The following is a 15,710-nucleotide window of genomic DNA, read 5'->3' on the forward strand; positions in this document are numbered from 1 at the left end:
TGGCCCTTTTGTATATGGTCATTATTTTTCTATCAACTCAATTATAATAGGTCAGCTTAATCGCAAAAAATAGGGTGGCTCTACTTCGCGCAGGGTGTATTTCTCATGTCTTGCTTGCCCCGAAGCGATAGCGTGAGCGGAAGGCAATTGGAAGATCCTAGCCAGGCACACTAGTCGAGCAGAAACAATGGCATTGGCGAATAGGGGTTCAAGCGGGGTGTTTATTAGACCCCCTGCAGTTCTTCACACTGAAGCAGAGTTGCGTAGGGCTGGTTTCTGGCTGTCACCTAGCTTACGGCCGTAGGCGTCTTGGTCTACACGTGCGACTCTGGGATATATATTTTGCCAGGTTCTCTACATCAATGACAGGCAAGCTATCGCCGTAGCAGAGACCAGGTTCTAGACTTCTATCGACCGCTACTACGGGGTTCCGCTCTTGGGTTGACGTTTCCGAACTCAACACCGCAAATCCCAGCACCTCCATGCAATTTCAACTTGACATGTTGTGGATCGGTATGGATCGCCTGCTCCAAGCAAGGAAGAGCGATATACACCACCCACTTTTATAACGGCTCAACTCCATTCTCAGCAATCTTTGGTTTACAATTCCGTCCTATAGCCTGGCTAGTAAGTATGGTAGGGCGGGCTCGCAAGCGGACCGTTCGAGGGTACGATATACCCCACCTACTTGAATCCACCCTTCGGAGTACTAGCATCAGGCTGAACTAACCATGCCCAGAAGAGGTCATATGGGGTTGTGATGAGGTTTTAAATTATTTTACCAGACTTTTGACTAAAAGGGCGTCCACATTGACGCCGAGATGGCCGAGAGCCATTTATCTCGACCCAGCCGGGGGGTGGGGGGGGGGGGTTTCGCCAAGAACGACCTGTCCAGGGATATATATCCACGCTTTGCGGTTATGTGACAAAGCTTCAGATAATACTAGGATTTCGAACATGCCTTGCTATATTGTAGAAAAAACGACGGTCTATCGAGCAAGCTGGCAGTCATATTACTGAAGAAATTTGTTCACACAACGCCGGTAGCATGAGAAGCAGTTCCCAGCTGACGAAGCGACGATCTCTGGCGATACATGAGGAACAGCTCATACGCAAACTTCTGATTTGCTCAAAATCAGGGAAATACCTTACTTGACGCTGACAGCTCAACTTTAAATCACGTCCCGAACCACAGACTCCGAGCGGAAAGCCGCTTATGGACTCTTTAGCCGGGATTGGGAATCGCAACATGAGCCGGCGACCCGCACACCGCTAAATATCAGATGGAGAATTCAGGGTCTGCGGGTTCTAGAAGGCACTCGACGTGAGTCTTGTGGATTTACGCAAGTTGCCAACCTGGCTAAGTGGAACATTACCGCCGACTGCCTTGATCTTAGCCCGCCCACCTTTGAGATTGGGAAGCGTCCGTAGTTCCACTAAGATCTCTTATCTGCAATATTGACGACATTTCCATCCACCAGCATGCAGCCCCTTGGCAATCCTTACTGCAATAAGCTCCCAACGAGGCTGACTGGGTGGGGAGGATCCTTGCCGAGAGCCAATCACGTCGATTTGTCACGGATTATTCAGAGATGACCAGTCCAAGACATGATCATGAACAACCAAATTGGAGTGCTAGGGTAAGATGCAGATTTTTTCAGCTTGCTTTTGGGTTTCAGTCAGGGTGCATCGATATAATAAGAGGGTCCAGCGGAGGAAACTTGTTCTTCATCTATCCACAACCAAACGGGTCCTGATCAATTCTACCCTACTAATCCCACTCATATCCAGCTACAGTCCGTAAACATGGAGCGCGCACTTGAAGCAGCAGCCGCCAAACATCTTTCAAAACCCGCGTCACCGCGAACCTCACAGTCCACGACACCCTCGGAGCTGAAACCGCAACAAGCAGAACCAGCATCTGTCCCGACCTCTTCAGCCCTCGCCTACATCCCCGCCCCCTTCCCCGAAGACCTCGACGCCTCCACCCTCGACAAAACAATCCTCCGCGACATCCAACCCTGGGACCTCCAATCCCCGCTCCCAGTCAGCGACTGCCAGCCTCTGTTCTACGATGCCGCGACGCAGGAATACTACCTCTTCACCTGCGAAGGCGCACTCCTCCTGCACAAAACGCAACCAATAATGTTGACGAAGCGGAAGGCACGCAAATTCATGTACGACTGGCCGCAGGGCAATGACGCGGTACAAGTGTTGGGAAAGAAGCTGAAGGTCCCCAAATCGAGTTCGCCGCTCATCTCGTGTAAGATGATTATCTATCATGCGGTGCATGATTCAGTCATTGTCAAGAGGAATAGTGGGAATACAGGGCTGTTCCGATTCTGTGTCGACAAGGTCGTCAAGGTTGCGAATCCGGGGTTCCTCATGAAGGACGTCTATACGCAGTTTGTTCGGCCGGAATTTGGGTGTGTGCTTAAATGCACCTGTCCGCAGGTGTATTATTGTGAGTCTGCTCCATGAGTTCCCGGAAACCGTCTTCATCTTCTCTCACCAGCACTAACATGGAAGCAAAAGATGGGAGAACAGTCTACTGTCCAACATGCACATCCTACCGCACTCCCCTCTGCATAAACCTCAACAATCTCACGCCCAAAGCCCCTCGCGTCGTCGGAAAACTCACAATGCCCATCCCTATTGCGCGAATAATCCTCCACGAGTGTGCCGAGCCCGGTACGACAAAACTCAGCATCCCACTCGCATACAAAGCCCTCGTTCGCTGCTTCAGTATGCACAATGTATCCAAGATCCCTCTCAAGGAGGAGGAGCTGGTCGGGAACCTGCTACGGGACTGTCTGTTTGTTGAAACTGAGAGCGGACGGTCGAGCTCGTCGGCGAAGAAAGGGAAGGATAAGGTGCAGCCGGAGACGCACAAGGTGTGCTGGGCGACGTTCTTCAATATCCCCGATAGGGAGATCCCTCGGGGTCGGTGCCCTGCGCGGGGCTCAGTGGGTAGCGGCCATGAGCATGGCAGTCTTCCTGGAGTCGGGCTTGCGGCGTTAGTTTCCGCGTAAAAAAAGGTGTATCGCAGAACGATTTTCTCTCTATGACATGGTATATGGGCGTTGTCGGTGGGATAGCTAAGAGGCTTTCTTTTCATTTTTCATTTCTCTGCTTTCTTTTTACCTTTCTCTCGCTTAACTTTTAGATACTCCCTTTGAACTTCAATGTTTTTTTTTTTTTTTTTTTTGAATACTGAATTGAATTCATAACGCATACATTGAGCCCTTATTGCCCTAGTGGCTGCTCGAGCTCGGCCAAACAACGACTGCCAAAGCGCCACTGTTCAGCACTCGGTCAAGGTGGGTTAATCTGAACTCGGAAAGTCGGTCCACCGATTCGGAAAAATGGTCGAAAATAGAATGTTGTGTTCACGACAGAGCTCACGGAGTTCCTTAATTTCGGGTTGCTGCCACCGGTGCAGTATACCCCTTTTCAGGATGCCACGTAGGCCAGCGGAAACGCAAGGTTGGATCAGTAAATCACAGGGACAATGTCTCAGTGAGCAGCACAAACCAAGCACATCCGCACTATTTAGCCTCAGGCTAGTCAATAACCCCCCGGGCCCCCTGCGTTAGCAGCCCAATGCGAACATGGCGAGCAAAGAAGGATTTTTCTTGCTTCAGTGTACTAGTTTGAGAAATAGGAATCACACCATTCGTAACAAGAGGTTTCAAATGACAAACCAAAAGGATGTTCGCAGTAGATAACTTCAAAAATTGAGCGAGACCTGTGGGAAGCGCCGAGAAGAGCCCAGGTTGCTTGTCTCTCTCAAGTCTTTTTTTAGTGTCTGTTAGTCTAATTAGTCTGTCTCGCGGCCCCACTTCGGCTCAAACGAACATGCGAGATCACTGTGCCGCGGCACGCAGGCTGAACTGTCAGGTGCCGGTTCGAGGAGTTTGTGAGTCTGTGGCAGTCTGGCAGTACCATATGTAGGTAGTGGCCCGCTCTGCCCCCCTGTTGATTAAGCGGGCTCTCCGGCCGAAACATGTATGCAAGATCACTGTGCCGCAATCGATACCAGCCATAGACAGGCCAGTTGGAACGAATCCATGTTGCAATGCGATTGCATTGTTGGCGCTGACTGTGATCTGTGCTGCTTTCTGCCTTGGCGAGAGTGACCTGAGGATATGTCCCATCCTGACCAGCATCTTGACCATGTATAAGTAGCTCACCAGGTATTACACTGGGATCCGGTTCGCAAGTTGTTGCCAGACACAAGAACCTGAACGTCTTCTTTCTTTCTTTTCTTCTTCCTGAGATATCTAGAAATGAGATCTCTCTCTCTCATCCCGTTTTTTGCCTTGCCCCTCGTCTTGGGGGCAGCGATTCCTGGATCTGATTCACTATTGTCCGACCAGAAGTTTGAAGGATACGGCCACTATGCCACCTTCATTGACCCTGACGAGGGCTTCTCATTCAGCCTCCACGCAACCAGCTGGGATGGACCCCCAAAGGAAGTCATAATCGACTCCTCCCTCCCCAACTGGAACGTTTCTCTCGCGGAGCCCGTGTTCCACTCCACACCCACTCCTACGAGTCGAGAGGTCGGCTTCCCCGACCTTGAAGGCCGAGATATCTGCAGAAAAGTCGGTGCCTGTCTCCGGACCGCCTGTTCAAGCACAGCGGCCTGCGCCGTCGCAGTGGCAAACACCAGCATGAAGAAGTGCGAAAAGGTTTCGGCATCGGTTATCCAGTTTTTCAAGGACAACAACTACGCCCAGATCAAATCAATCATGGTCGGGGTTCCTATTGGTATTGTAATCAATATCGCGAGCACGCCCTTAACCAATGCGCTGTTCAACTCCAAACACGATGTGGTAAAGGGGGATAAGGCGGATGCTTGTGATCTTAACAACCACGCTGTGCTGGCAAATGACTATGGGGCTGCAGTCGGGGAGTTTTGTATGGCTATCCATAACTCACTAAATGACAAGAATCAGGTGGACACACATTACTTGGCGGGCGATGTGGCGGGTGCGAAGCCTGGCAAGGCACGGGGCACGACTGCGGTCACCAAGGCTTTTGTTGCGTCGCAAGCAGGGGTCTTTGGTCCCATCTGCGAGGAATTAGGCATTAAGTGGTAGCAATCTTCTGGACTTTTCAGACTCGAATTTGGGAAGAATTGAGCGATATCAATTACAGCGGATTGTATTTCAAAATTGAAACACAATGGCATTTAAATCTTAGCCACAGTAACCCCGCCCCCTTCCTCGCCTGTCTGAAACGGATCACCTCTCTGCGGCATTCGCTTTCTTCTGCGGTCCCCTAATCACGGCCATGACCAGCTCCGCAATACAAATCACCTGAACCATGAGAATCATCGCCCCTACGATAATCGTCAAGGCCGAAAACCCCAGCCACAACCCCTCTGCGAGCACATAGGAGACCACAATGTTCCAGCCGCCTTCTTCCCGTGGAGTGTGGTTGTGATACAGCGTGCTGAAAACGTGCCAATCCAGGCTCAGAACCCACCAACCCTCCAGCAGCTCGAGGGCAAGGATCGCGAGATAGATGAATATCGCAAGAAATATGCGGAGATAGCTAGTCAAGTATTGGTGCAGCCAGCTGGTGCAGTACGTGTCGAGTTGCTGGTGTTTTCTCGTCTCAGCGGATAAGCGGAATCGGGCTGCTGATCGGGTTGTTGCAAACCAGAAGGTGGCGATGAGAATTGCTAACAGCCAGAAGATTGGGTTTGAGAGGGGCTCGATCATCTTTTTAGCAGAGTTTATGCTGGAGATGGAACAAAAGGACGTGAGTGATATGAAGGAGGGGGATTGTTTCGTGGTGGGAATGGAACAAATGCGTTGGAAGAAGGAAAGGGTCGACTCAGTGCTCAGCCGCGCATTTTCAGGGCAACATATGGGCCCACTAAGTTACTCACCATCAGAAACCTGCCTTAGGGTGACAGCCTCTTTCACCGCATGCCACCTCACATACTTGTCTCCCTTCGTCAGGAATATCAGAAATCTCGCCCTATTTTCTGCGTTGCTAAAGTCCATCCATCCCACGATCAGTGAAGCATCATTTGGGAGAGGCACCTTTGGCACTGCCGCTGGGAAGGACGAGGGCGGGAAGACCCATCCCTTATTTTACCTCCCCGCACTTGTGGTCCAGGAACGTGAGACCACATCACGTTACCTCTGCCTACTCATAAGTCTCGCGCCCAATCATCGGATGATTACTAATAGCCGAAACATAACGTAATTCCCGGGTGGTCTGGTCCACTAAAAATATAGATACTTATTAAACTTGAAGTTATTCCTATTTAGTGGGTGACCAGATCACCCATGATGACCAGACCACCCGGGAATTACGTTAACTAACTAGTTAGTTAATGTTTCACTCACCCAGCTGTCCATGCAGCCCCTCTGCTTTCTTACCTTGTACAGTTTTTGTTAACTGGCAAGAAGTAGAATAATCTGAAAAGCTCTGGGTTCCTTTTTGATTCTCCCCGTCGTCTTAGGCACGGGCGCGGGAGAAAATGGCACCTCGACCGTCAACTCGTATCTATATCTCGTCTTATGGCCATGGTGACTGGCCCTCACAATAGTCTCTCAACCACGATATTTGATGGTCAGCCCTGATACTCTATTCTCTTCTGAGCTCACTGCAGTCAGGTGCCATTAGGGCTGAATCGGCCCCATATTCGAAATCACCAGAGCTCAGCCGGACTCTAAACGCTCGCCTTGATATCTCTGCGCTGAATGCTACGAAGTTTAGTTTGCATGGATCAGGGCAGAGTGTTGCATTTGGCGAGCTACCGACTCCTATAAATACCCCGCAAGGCGTAAGGAGCTTTTATCGAATCAAGCAGTTGACACCCACGAAAATCGTCATTTTCCTGACTCTGTCTTTTTCTTAAAGCCTTTCATTTCCCCAGCACATCATGTCCTCCACAGAAGACCCACCCAGGGCACTTCTTTTAAATGCGGCTCAGAAGATTTAAAATGTAGTGGAGGATGCTAACCTACTCGAGCGAAAGTCTAGTCCACAGAGGATGGCCTGAGATGTGGTAGGGGCTTTTGAGGTGGGTGCGAGTAGCATTGTATATCCTACCGTGCTAAACCTAGTGGTGGCATTTGTGGCTTTTTTGAGTGATCATGGATGTTTACTTTGTTGTGATTTGGACTTATAAAATTTCGACTTATACATGAATTCCATGAAGTCCTGCGGGGGTTACATATGCATATATTTCGTTTCGGTGCGGGGGTTTTGATCTCGCATACAAAGTAGTGGCGCAGCGGCGGGCGACCATTTGCATTAGTACAATTCTTGAAGGAGTTAGAGCTATAAAGAAGAGTCCGCAAATAATCTGACTCAAGCATGCCTACCACGGAAGAACCATCGCTGCCCCAAGCGCCGCAGCACCGATCCAGATCCCAACAACAGAGCCCAAACCCTCCCACCCAGACCGACTTGTTCCCCCAAGGCGTCCTGCACCATTCGACGGAGTCTCACTCGCACTCTCACTCTCGCCCTCCTCATTAATTTCATTCGCGCTCCCACTATTCGCCTCAGCTGTCTCCGTCGCCGCAACCAGATCCTCCTCATGATACAGCAGCGTAATAACGGGCGCATACATCAGACCGGAGTAATACGTCTGATCAGGATCCAGCCGCGTGGTGTCGGTCGTGACACGCGAGATTGTCTCGGTGGGCGCCTCGACGACCGTCGTGCGAGTGACGCCGCTGTCGGTAAAATCAACGTACGTGACCGTGCTCGGGCCGTACTCGTAGTTGTAGCCCGTGTATACTTGGCAGCCGTAGGTGGGCGTGTAGTCTTTGACGAAGGAGTAGCAGGCGCCGGCGGTGTCGGCGGTCATGCCGCTGCGAGGCGAGGAGGGAGAATTAGTTTCTTTAAATAAAGTGGACGAACCAGCGTAGGGCTCCTGATAGGTATGATGCGTATGCGTACCTGGGACAGCACAGCGCCATGGTCTGCTGTGGCTCGAGGATACTCTTCATCACCGAGGCGGGGTCCTCGTAGTCGTAATATCCCGAGGTCATGGGATTCTCCGTCTGCGTCGTTGAGACTAGCGGGGACAGAATGCCCGACGAAGTCGTTTTATCGCCTGCATCACGGCCAATCATGCCAATTGTCGTCCACCCCTTGGGACAGTGCAGACCGGGCGAGTAATACACCTGATATCCCTCCCACTCGATCTCGGCATCCAGGTATTCCTCGTACTCTTCCTCCGAGGTTCCGGTGAACGCCAGGGGTGTTGTGGTCGATGCTTCAGTTGTTGTCGGCATGCAGTCGGCTTCATAGTTGATCTCAGTCGTGCACTGGACGTTCCACTCCCCATAGATGTTTCCGCCGTACTTTGGCATCGTGTTGAGGTAGCCAAGCACCATCTGGTCCGAGGCGGTGCAGTGCGCAGAGGGGGTGAATGTTGTGGTCAGCGGGCCGAGGTTGGAGAAGGTGTACCAACCGGCGTTGACGGAGGCGTTGACCCCGTTCATGGTGGCGGATTCAAGGTTGTATGGGACTGGAATGAGGCTGAATGGAAGAAAGGTAAAGATGGACAAGGTTCTCACTTGCGGGATATGGGGCGACAAGGAGTCTTATATTATGCCATTGCCAGGCACAGGCACCCCATATGGCTCGGCTAGAGCCGCTAGGCACCAGTGCCACTCTAATATTTTGGTCCTGTTCGGTTCAACTGGTTCGTTTGAGGCTATAAAGGAACGCAATCTCCGACAACGCTAGCTTGCAGCTTAGTCTCGCTTGGCAGGGACAGGGCGGCGGTTCGAGGTGACTCTGCGTTTGTCCTGGATGCGATCGTTTAGGGGGTCGAGTAGGAACGTGCCGATTCGACTAAAACATTGTCTCAAAGCGAGATAGAGCCCCTCCGTATCTGGAAGCTACGTACAGTTTTCGAGCAAGGCACCCTAGTAATGGACAATCTTGTTCGATATCTCAAATTCGCGCGCCCAGTGTTGGCGAGTAGACGACCGACCCACTTAGCAGCGCTTTGTACCCGATAGGGCTGTTGCGTCCGAAGACCGAGTTCAATAGTTCCAACGCTACACACATCGTTCCACCCAACCCTGGTTCCTGGTCCCTCGGACCCTCGCATAGCCGGAAGTTGGCCGGATCACCCAGATGGATCATCCGATTTGTGCACCAAGCGATGCTAATTTGCCAGATCCAGGAACAGGCCGTTGGCTTTATTATTCTTTATTTCTCGGATGATCTGATTCGACCAGGTCGTTCACTACCCCTGTCCACTTGGACTGCTACGTGACAACCTCCGGCAGTCCGCTTGCTTGATTCGCTATAGCGCTCTCCACTGGCCCTGCGCCGCCCCAGATGTGCATGATTCAAGTAAGCCTGCTTCAATATTATGCTCGTCATTATGGAGGGAGGAAGCCCGGCTCTATTGGCCTCGGAGACACTTCATCCGAAGTGCCTCAATATTTCCTCACCTTGTTGCCCACACTCTCTACACACACTTACAGCCCTACCGCAAAACAAGGCCTTTCTGTATTTTCGTTTATGGAGACTTCATTTCTACCGCCATTCAAACAGCGTTCAGTCTCCTGCCTGCAACAGTCAGCTCGGTGGAAGGTGGAAAGGACAAACGCATCCAACGCAAGTGCCTACACGCCTACTGCAAAAATCACCCATCACAAACCGCTATTTAGAACTGTGTTTCAGAATTCCAATATCTTGAGAATATATACTATTATGATGCTATGCCAATCTCTTTCTATGTGCAGCGTATCGCTTAACACTCCTGGTGCGCATATCATATATATATAAAAAAACAAAATAGTTCAAGAGTGTAAGTTGGCATGCGCCACCAAACGCCTTCCACTTTCTGTAGGACAGCCCCATTGTGACCAAAATGCTTATATGTCTTCACTAGGATCTGCTTCGGCTTCTCCAAGGACTCTGGCAGCTGAATCCAAGGAGATTGGCTTTTATAGTTGCCACTTCATCGGGTAGGGTGGGTACCAGGATATTTCTGTCGGGCTCCGTCGGTCGAGTTGATGTAATCCTGAGCCGTGCGATGCAGTAAGCGCTATTCATGGATAATTAAACAGGCCAACCATAAGGGAGGTCAGGTAATATTTAGAGTATGTATAGTAGTAATCTGATGTAGATCCAGGAATGTCTATACATGTCTCGCATAGAGTGGGAGAGGGGGCAAAGGACCGCTCATGACCTCGATAGAAAGTACGCATCTCGCACGGAACCACTTCGCCGAAGCAAACAACCTCTTACTTTCAATGCACCTATTACTGTAGGAGCTCAGCTTAATATTAGATTAATGTTCTTCCTTAAAAGTACTCCTACAACACCCAAAGTGATGAGTCAGATGTCCAGAACACGAGCGGGCTAATCAAAACGTGGATAGTGGAGTGAAGCTGATCTCAGAAGAGCGGGCTTCTTCACTGGCAAGAAATCGACCGAGAACGATGGAGATGCTATCTCCGGCGCGGTAACCGAAAATCGGATATATTCTTAACTCCTCCGCGGTAGGGCATGAGGAGCACTGCCATGATATAAATCCGAAACTACATTCTACAAATCAGGGGCGTATAAAAGCCACACTCTCTACGCGCGACATTGATACCGAATGTGCCAAATCCTGCAGCGTAAACGATAGAAAACACCTGCCAACAACATGTCTTCCACGCGTCTCCTCACGGCTCAGAAATACATCTCTCACTTCACGAACCTTGATAAAGACCTCCTCGCCTCCCTCCTTAGCGAAGCCTACACGCACGAGTTCGCGCCGACGAGCTTGAACCCACCGGGCCCATTCACGAAGACCGGCTTTTTGGCACATGGCGCCTCTCTCTCCGAGGTAATGACTGGATTTCCTGTCACCGCTAAGGAGTACTTTGAGTGCGAAGGGAGTAATAGAGTTGTCGTGTGGGCGACTAGTGAACCGCACTTTAGGGAGGAAGTTATGGATGGGGATGAGGAGGAGTGGAGATACAAGGGGGAATATGTGTTTATGTTCTGGATGGATGAGTCTGGGGACAGGATTGACAGGACGGTCGAGTTTTTGGATAGTGCTGCTACCAAGGACAGGTTGTTCGGGTTGATGGCGAGGGCGAGGGCGAATCTCGAGAAGGTCAAGAGTACTTGATCATCCACAATTTGGGCGCGGATGACTGGGATAAGAGCACTAGAAGTCGACGAAGGGTCCTAGTGTGAGAGCTTAAGCGATGTATGCCCTGAGCCAGAATATATAGCTCAAAGAACGTGCTTGATAACACGCCATTACCCCTCTGGATCAAAAGCCAACTGCCCAACATGCCCACTCCCCTCGAACTCCACAACATTGACGTTCTGCTCCCCATCCTTAATCACTCGCCTAGCCTCCTCCACATGTTCCAGAACAGCTTGCCATGGAACCATAACATCCCCCTTCGAGTACAGATATCTCCGCATGGTCCCCTCCTCACCATCACTGCACTAGGACCATTCAACACCCGCCTCGTCTTATCAACCGCACTCTCATACAATCCCAACGAATGAAGAACACAAGAGTGTTTCGCCAAGTCATGGCAGGAAATGGGAGCTTTTAGAATGGGGGCCAAGAATCATGTTGCTAGGACGGGCCAAAAAGGGAAAGTCGGCTACTGGAAGCACTTCATTAAGCCGGGCATATTTGCAGGTCATGTAGTCTACGATTCGAGAAGGGCCTCACTGTGTCTATGACATGGTTCGCCCAAGGCTGCCTGTGTCTGGTCTTCAAAAACCAGCCAATTTTCTCAACCTTTGCCCATCTCTATTCCGACCATAACCGCAGCACACTTCACCATCACGGCCTCCAAGACACCCGGCCCTGACCCCTCCAGCCTCCAAACCTGCTTAGCAGCCGAACTCATGAAGAGCAACAGCTCAGAGAAACACCTAAATCCTGGCCCCAAGGTCGAAGACCGCTCCCGGAAGGCCGCTGACATTGTTCATAAGCTCAATCAGATTCACCATTACGCTCTTCGTCTTCCTTGGCCTTGAACTCCGCAATATCCTCCTCGCTCAAGTTTGTGATCACCTCAATAATATCAGGATGCCCATCAGCAGCACTAGTCGTCGCATAGAATAATAAAGCGTCAAAGTATATGTCAGGGTCATTGACCCGGTATGCCAGGGCATCTTCCTTGATTTCCTCCATCACCGTCATCTTCCTCGCCGGGTCGTGGCCACAGTCACATGGCATGGGTTCCGGATCGCCGTAGATATGGTATCGTGCCCAGATCGCGTCGCCGTATCGGCCGTCGTTTATCGAATCGACGTACATGCCTTTCCAGGGCTCGACGAAGTTTGTGGTGTCGGTGAGGACTTCTTGGAGGGAGAGGTCGAGGAACAGCTGTTCGACGAGCGAGGTTGGCGAGATGGTTAGACTCATGGCTCTAGTCCAGTTTCCGTCTTGTTAGTTCAGGATTTGCTCAGCGAGGAACCTTGCCAAGGCCTTGCGGTTGGATTAGTGATACAGTACCTTGGTAAGATTCGTTCAATGGAGGAGTGGAGAAAATATTGAGGATGAGGAACAGAGGGCGCTTGGAGGTAGCAGATGGCAACAGCGAAAGCCCCAGAGTCAGGACGTAGGAGTTTGGACGGGGCAGGGGACAACAAAGGGAAATGTTTGTTTGATGCGGGGGGGCCCAGGCACCCGTTCGGCCGCCAAAAAAAGCTGAACGGGTGCCTGAGCTCTGACCCCACTAGTTGTTGGTCTCAGATCCCAGTGTGGAGTAAGATTGCGACGATATTTTTGTAAGATATCTTACCAGGCGGTGGTTCAGGATACTCTGGACGCAGGCCAAATGGTACCCCCGCTTATCTCATAATACCGCGTCTCATCACCAAGACCAACATGCATCCAACGTGCATCCGACTACGCTCCCTATATGGACTGATCTCGCAGTTCCAGGCATTGGGCCATTCCAACTTTCACGACGGCCATCCATCTATAAATGGGCGAGATACCTCGCCATGTCCCTTAGTCTAGTTGTCAACCTTTTCCAGAACCGCTCTCATCATCATTCCGTTCAATATGAGCCTACATCCTATCGTCGCTATTTTCTTTGCTGCTTTCACGCACCGTGCGTTTTGTTTGCCTCAACCTTGCGAGTCTCAAGCAATGAAACCTCTAGTCTTCCTGAGCAACTTTTCCTAGACCTCCGCGTGCAGGACGTCCTTGACAACACCGCCGGAATAGAACTCGTCGAGCCCTGGGCCACCAAATACGTTGAGGTGCTACGTGACGGACGGTACGGCGACGGCATCTGGGCGCGATACCACATCGCCGGAGATGTGGAAGAGAGTCTCATTGACGACGGCGCCGGTAACCTGACCGTGCTCGAGGCCATCGAGGACGATGCTCGCGACTATAGAGTGAACGACGGGCCCATGGGTCACTATATATTTTGGCCCTTCCTGGCGATATTGAATAAGAGGGTATGTCTCTCGACAATTGGAGAATCAAGAGGGCGCCCAGCGATTCCAGGAGACTGTCTGGTCATTCCCCCGGCGAAATGACGGCAATTGATTATTAGCCTGATCAATAATGTTGAACAATCGACGAAGAGAAAAGCTCATGAGTCATGACTCGTGGTACCGTAGAGGGATAACTTGTGGCGCAGGCGGCGCGGAGGTGATGGAGATCAATGCGGAAGATCGTCCACGCTAGCGAACTGTCGCCGGAATGCTGATGAACGGTAGATGTCTACAACGTAGAAGGTCATCGCTAGAATAATGGCCAATTGGTTTCAGCCGCCCATAGAACCATAACGGCGCCTAAATCGCGAGCAGAGTGGCGGGGGCAATGGGGTTGACCACGTGATCCCAAGACGGGCTGAACCGCCGGTCGAAGTTTGGTCCTCCCAACAACAACACTCTTTGCTTGACACCGCGAAGTACAATCAACACGTCTCATTTAATCATTTCATATTGATGCTGATCCCATGGACTCAACGGTGCGGAGATCGCGGGCCAGTAAGCCCAAGGTCCGAACAGGGTGTATTACCTGCAAGTCAGTCGCGGTCGCGTACTCTCCTCCATCACTCTGACGGGTTCCAGGATACGGAGGGTAAAATGTGACGAGGGAAAGCCATCATGCTCGCGGTGAGATCTTTCGCAATCTCCCGGGATAGGATAAATTTAACACTGTGAGAAAAGATGCCTGGGGACCGGTCGGAAATGCGATGGCTACGCGATTCCGGAACCCGGCCCAGCGCTGCACCTGCAGCCGGTCGCGCGTTCCCTCTCCGCCTCGGAATCGCGTGCTCTCGACTTCTTCTTCCACACTACATCGCCGCAGTTAGCTGGGTTCTTGGACGCGGACTTTTGGAAACGGAGTGTGCTCCAGTTAAGCCTTGCGGAACCTGCGATTCGCCAAGGATTGGCGGCTCTCGGGTCGCTCCACGAGTACGAAGGCGGACAAACATCGGACTCTGTGGTTGCCGAACTGCTGTACAACCAAGCGATACGGTCTATCGTCCAGAAAGCTAGTATCGGCGATATGTCTGTTCCGATCGTCGTCGTTGCGAGCATTATCTTTACATGCTTCGAGTTTATTCGTCATAACTCGGCTGCTGCTGCGACACACATTGCAAGTGGTATAGACATCCTGCGAAATTGGCGTCAGAACCACAGAAATGGACTGGGGCCCCGTGGCAGGCGATGCTTCTCATACGAAGACCACTTCCTGGAAACAGAGCTTGCTCCCATTCTTACACTGTTCAACCTCAACGCGTCGGAGTTCGGGCCACTGCCTCGCAGCAGGTTGATATTGCACGAACTAGTGGACGGCGGACCGAAATTGGCTGAACGATTCGAGACTCTACGAGAAGCAAGAGTGGGCCTGGTTGACTTGGTCACAGCGTCTGCGGACCTGTTCCAGAAACTGGACCACAACGCTGAAATCATGGCTTCACCCACGGGCGATCAGATGGCGGCCTCTGCTGGACTGCGAAGGGGATTCGAGTTGTGGAAAGCCAACTTCAGGGATCTGCTCGAGAGGCGAGAGCATACGTGGAGTTCAGAAGAGAAGGCAGCGGCGAATGTTATCCGGATCATGCACCTTGGGTCGGAAATGGGAGTTGCCGCTTATGTGGTGTCCAGTGAATGTGACTGGGATAAATATAGCGCACAGTACGAGGAGATTATTGGCCTTGCCGAAGAACTGTTGTCGGGCGATGACGGTCGCAGAACGATGAGCCTCGACCTTGGACTGATATACCCATTACATGCAGTTGCTTGGAAATGTCGGTACCCAGATCTTCGTCGCAAAGGTCTTGACCTGCTGCGGCGAATACCCCGGCAAGAATGGCTTCTGAATGCTCGACAGTACCATGCAATATTTTCCCGCATCCTAAAGATGGAAGAGGACTACGCAAGGGCGGACAATAAGGATCGGCTGCCTCCTGAGGAAGCTCGAGTTCACGACTTCTTCTGCCTACCACAGCCGGGGCTAGATAAGGACGCTTCGCGCTACGCCGTTACATTTCTCACCAAGCCAGATGGGCTCGAAGGGGCGTGGAATTTCGTCACCGAGCTTTTGCACCTACCCGGTCCAGCTGGTGACCTTCCTCCGTCAAACTTGCTATCTTGTCGCCACTGGGCGAACTCGGACGCTACTAATGCATCTACCGCTGCTTCACTCAAAGCTACTGTCTTTGGACCTTATCTTTCGTCGAATAATCACAAGCTTGAAGAGACTTGAAAAC

At 51.4% G+C, this 15,710-nt stretch overlaps 7 protein-coding genes across 7 annotated transcripts; 4 read left to right on the forward strand and 3 right to left on the reverse strand.

Moving 5' to 3' along the window:
* Nucleotides 1-1,806: 1,806 nt before the first annotated feature.
* Nucleotides 1,807-3,032, forward strand: BJX68DRAFT_268248 (uncharacterized protein; the record flags this gene model as incomplete). The annotated part of the gene is made up of 2 exons (XM_071046028.1): nt 1,807-2,464; nt 2,536-3,032. 2 exons carry the CDS (start codon nt 1,807-1,809, stop codon nt 3,030-3,032), a joined length of 1,155 nt encoding a protein of 384 aa, XP_070897704.1.
* A 1,257-nt stretch (nt 3,033-4,289) lies between these two features.
* On the forward strand, nt 4,290-5,105 carry BJX68DRAFT_268249 (putative GPI anchored protein; the record flags this gene model as incomplete). Its single annotated transcript, XM_071046029.1, has 1 exon — nt 4,290-5,105. The coding sequence occupies one exon, from the start codon at nt 4,290-4,292 to the stop codon at nt 5,103-5,105; it is 816 nt and encodes a 271-aa protein (XP_070897705.1).
* A 72-nt stretch (nt 5,106-5,177) lies between these two features.
* On the reverse strand, nt 5,178-6,186 carry BJX68DRAFT_113399 (uncharacterized protein). The gene is made up of 2 exons (XM_071035947.1): nt 5,903-6,186; nt 5,178-5,751 (listed from the first exon to the last, which is right to left on the reverse strand). The coding sequence occupies exon 2, from the start codon at nt 5,730-5,732 to the stop codon at nt 5,250-5,252; it is 483 nt and encodes a 160-aa protein (XP_070897706.1). The 5' UTR covers nt 5,733-5,751; nt 5,903-6,186; the 3' UTR covers nt 5,178-5,249.
* A 1,067-nt stretch (nt 6,187-7,253) lies between these two features.
* BJX68DRAFT_240057 (uncharacterized protein) lies at nt 7,254-8,548 on the reverse strand. The gene is made up of 2 exons (XM_071040619.1): nt 7,936-8,548; nt 7,254-7,847 (listed from the first exon to the last, which is right to left on the reverse strand). Exons 1-2 carry the CDS (start codon nt 8,481-8,483, stop codon nt 7,349-7,351), a joined length of 1,047 nt encoding a protein of 348 aa, XP_070897707.1. The 5' UTR covers nt 8,484-8,548; the 3' UTR covers nt 7,254-7,348.
* Nucleotides 8,549-10,567: 2,019 nt separating this feature from the next.
* BJX68DRAFT_240058 (uncharacterized protein) lies at nt 10,568-11,289 on the forward strand. Its single transcript, XM_071040620.1, has one exon. The coding sequence runs from the start codon at nt 10,655-10,657 to the stop codon at nt 11,123-11,125; it is 471 nt and encodes a 156-aa protein (XP_070897708.1). The 5' UTR covers nt 10,568-10,654; the 3' UTR covers nt 11,126-11,289.
* Nucleotides 11,290-11,828: 539 nt separating this feature from the next.
* BJX68DRAFT_113430 (uncharacterized protein) lies at nt 11,829-12,620 on the reverse strand. Its single transcript, XM_071035948.1, has one exon. The coding sequence runs from the start codon at nt 12,389-12,391 to the stop codon at nt 11,957-11,959; it is 435 nt and encodes a 144-aa protein (XP_070897709.1). The 5' UTR covers nt 12,392-12,620; the 3' UTR covers nt 11,829-11,956.
* Nucleotides 12,621-13,036: 416 nt separating this feature from the next.
* Nucleotides 13,037-15,706, forward strand: BJX68DRAFT_268254 (uncharacterized protein; the record flags this gene model as incomplete). The annotated part of the gene is made up of 3 exons (XM_071046030.1): nt 13,037-13,085; nt 13,160-13,440; nt 14,156-15,706. The coding sequence occupies 3 exons, from the start codon at nt 13,037-13,039 to the stop codon at nt 15,704-15,706; spliced, it is 1,881 nt and encodes a 626-aa protein (XP_070897710.1).
* Between the last annotated feature and the right edge of the window lie 4 nt (nt 15,707-15,710).

The sequence above is a fragment of the Aspergillus pseudodeflectus genome (assembly GCF_044049435.1).
Source record: "Aspergillus pseudodeflectus strain CBS 756.74 chromosome Unknown BJX68scaffold_29, whole genome shotgun sequence".
Lineage (NCBI taxonomy): Eukaryota > Fungi > Ascomycota > Eurotiomycetes > Eurotiales > Aspergillaceae > Aspergillus > Aspergillus pseudodeflectus.

Bases quoted from the DNA above. Each gene is read 5' to 3' on its own strand.
- BJX68DRAFT_113399 (XM_071035947.1), bottom strand. From the start codon at position 5,732: ATGATCGAGCCCCTCTCAAACCCAATCTTCTGGCTGTTAGCAATTCTC.
- BJX68DRAFT_240057 (XM_071040619.1), bottom strand. From the start codon at position 8,483: ATGAACGGGGTCAACGCCTCCGTCAACGCCGGTTGGTACACCTTCTCC. The intron at 7,848-7,935 runs GTACGCATACGC...CTCGCCTCGCAG, and splicing joins ATGGCGCTGTGCTGTCCCAG to CGGCATGACCGCCGACACCG.
- BJX68DRAFT_240058 (XM_071040620.1), top strand. From the start codon at position 10,655: ATGTCTTCCACGCGTCTCCTCACGGCTCAGAAATACATCTCTCACTTC.
- BJX68DRAFT_113430 (XM_071035948.1), bottom strand. From the start codon at position 12,391: ATGAGTCTAACCATCTCGCCAACCTCGCTCGTCGAACAGCTGTTCCTC.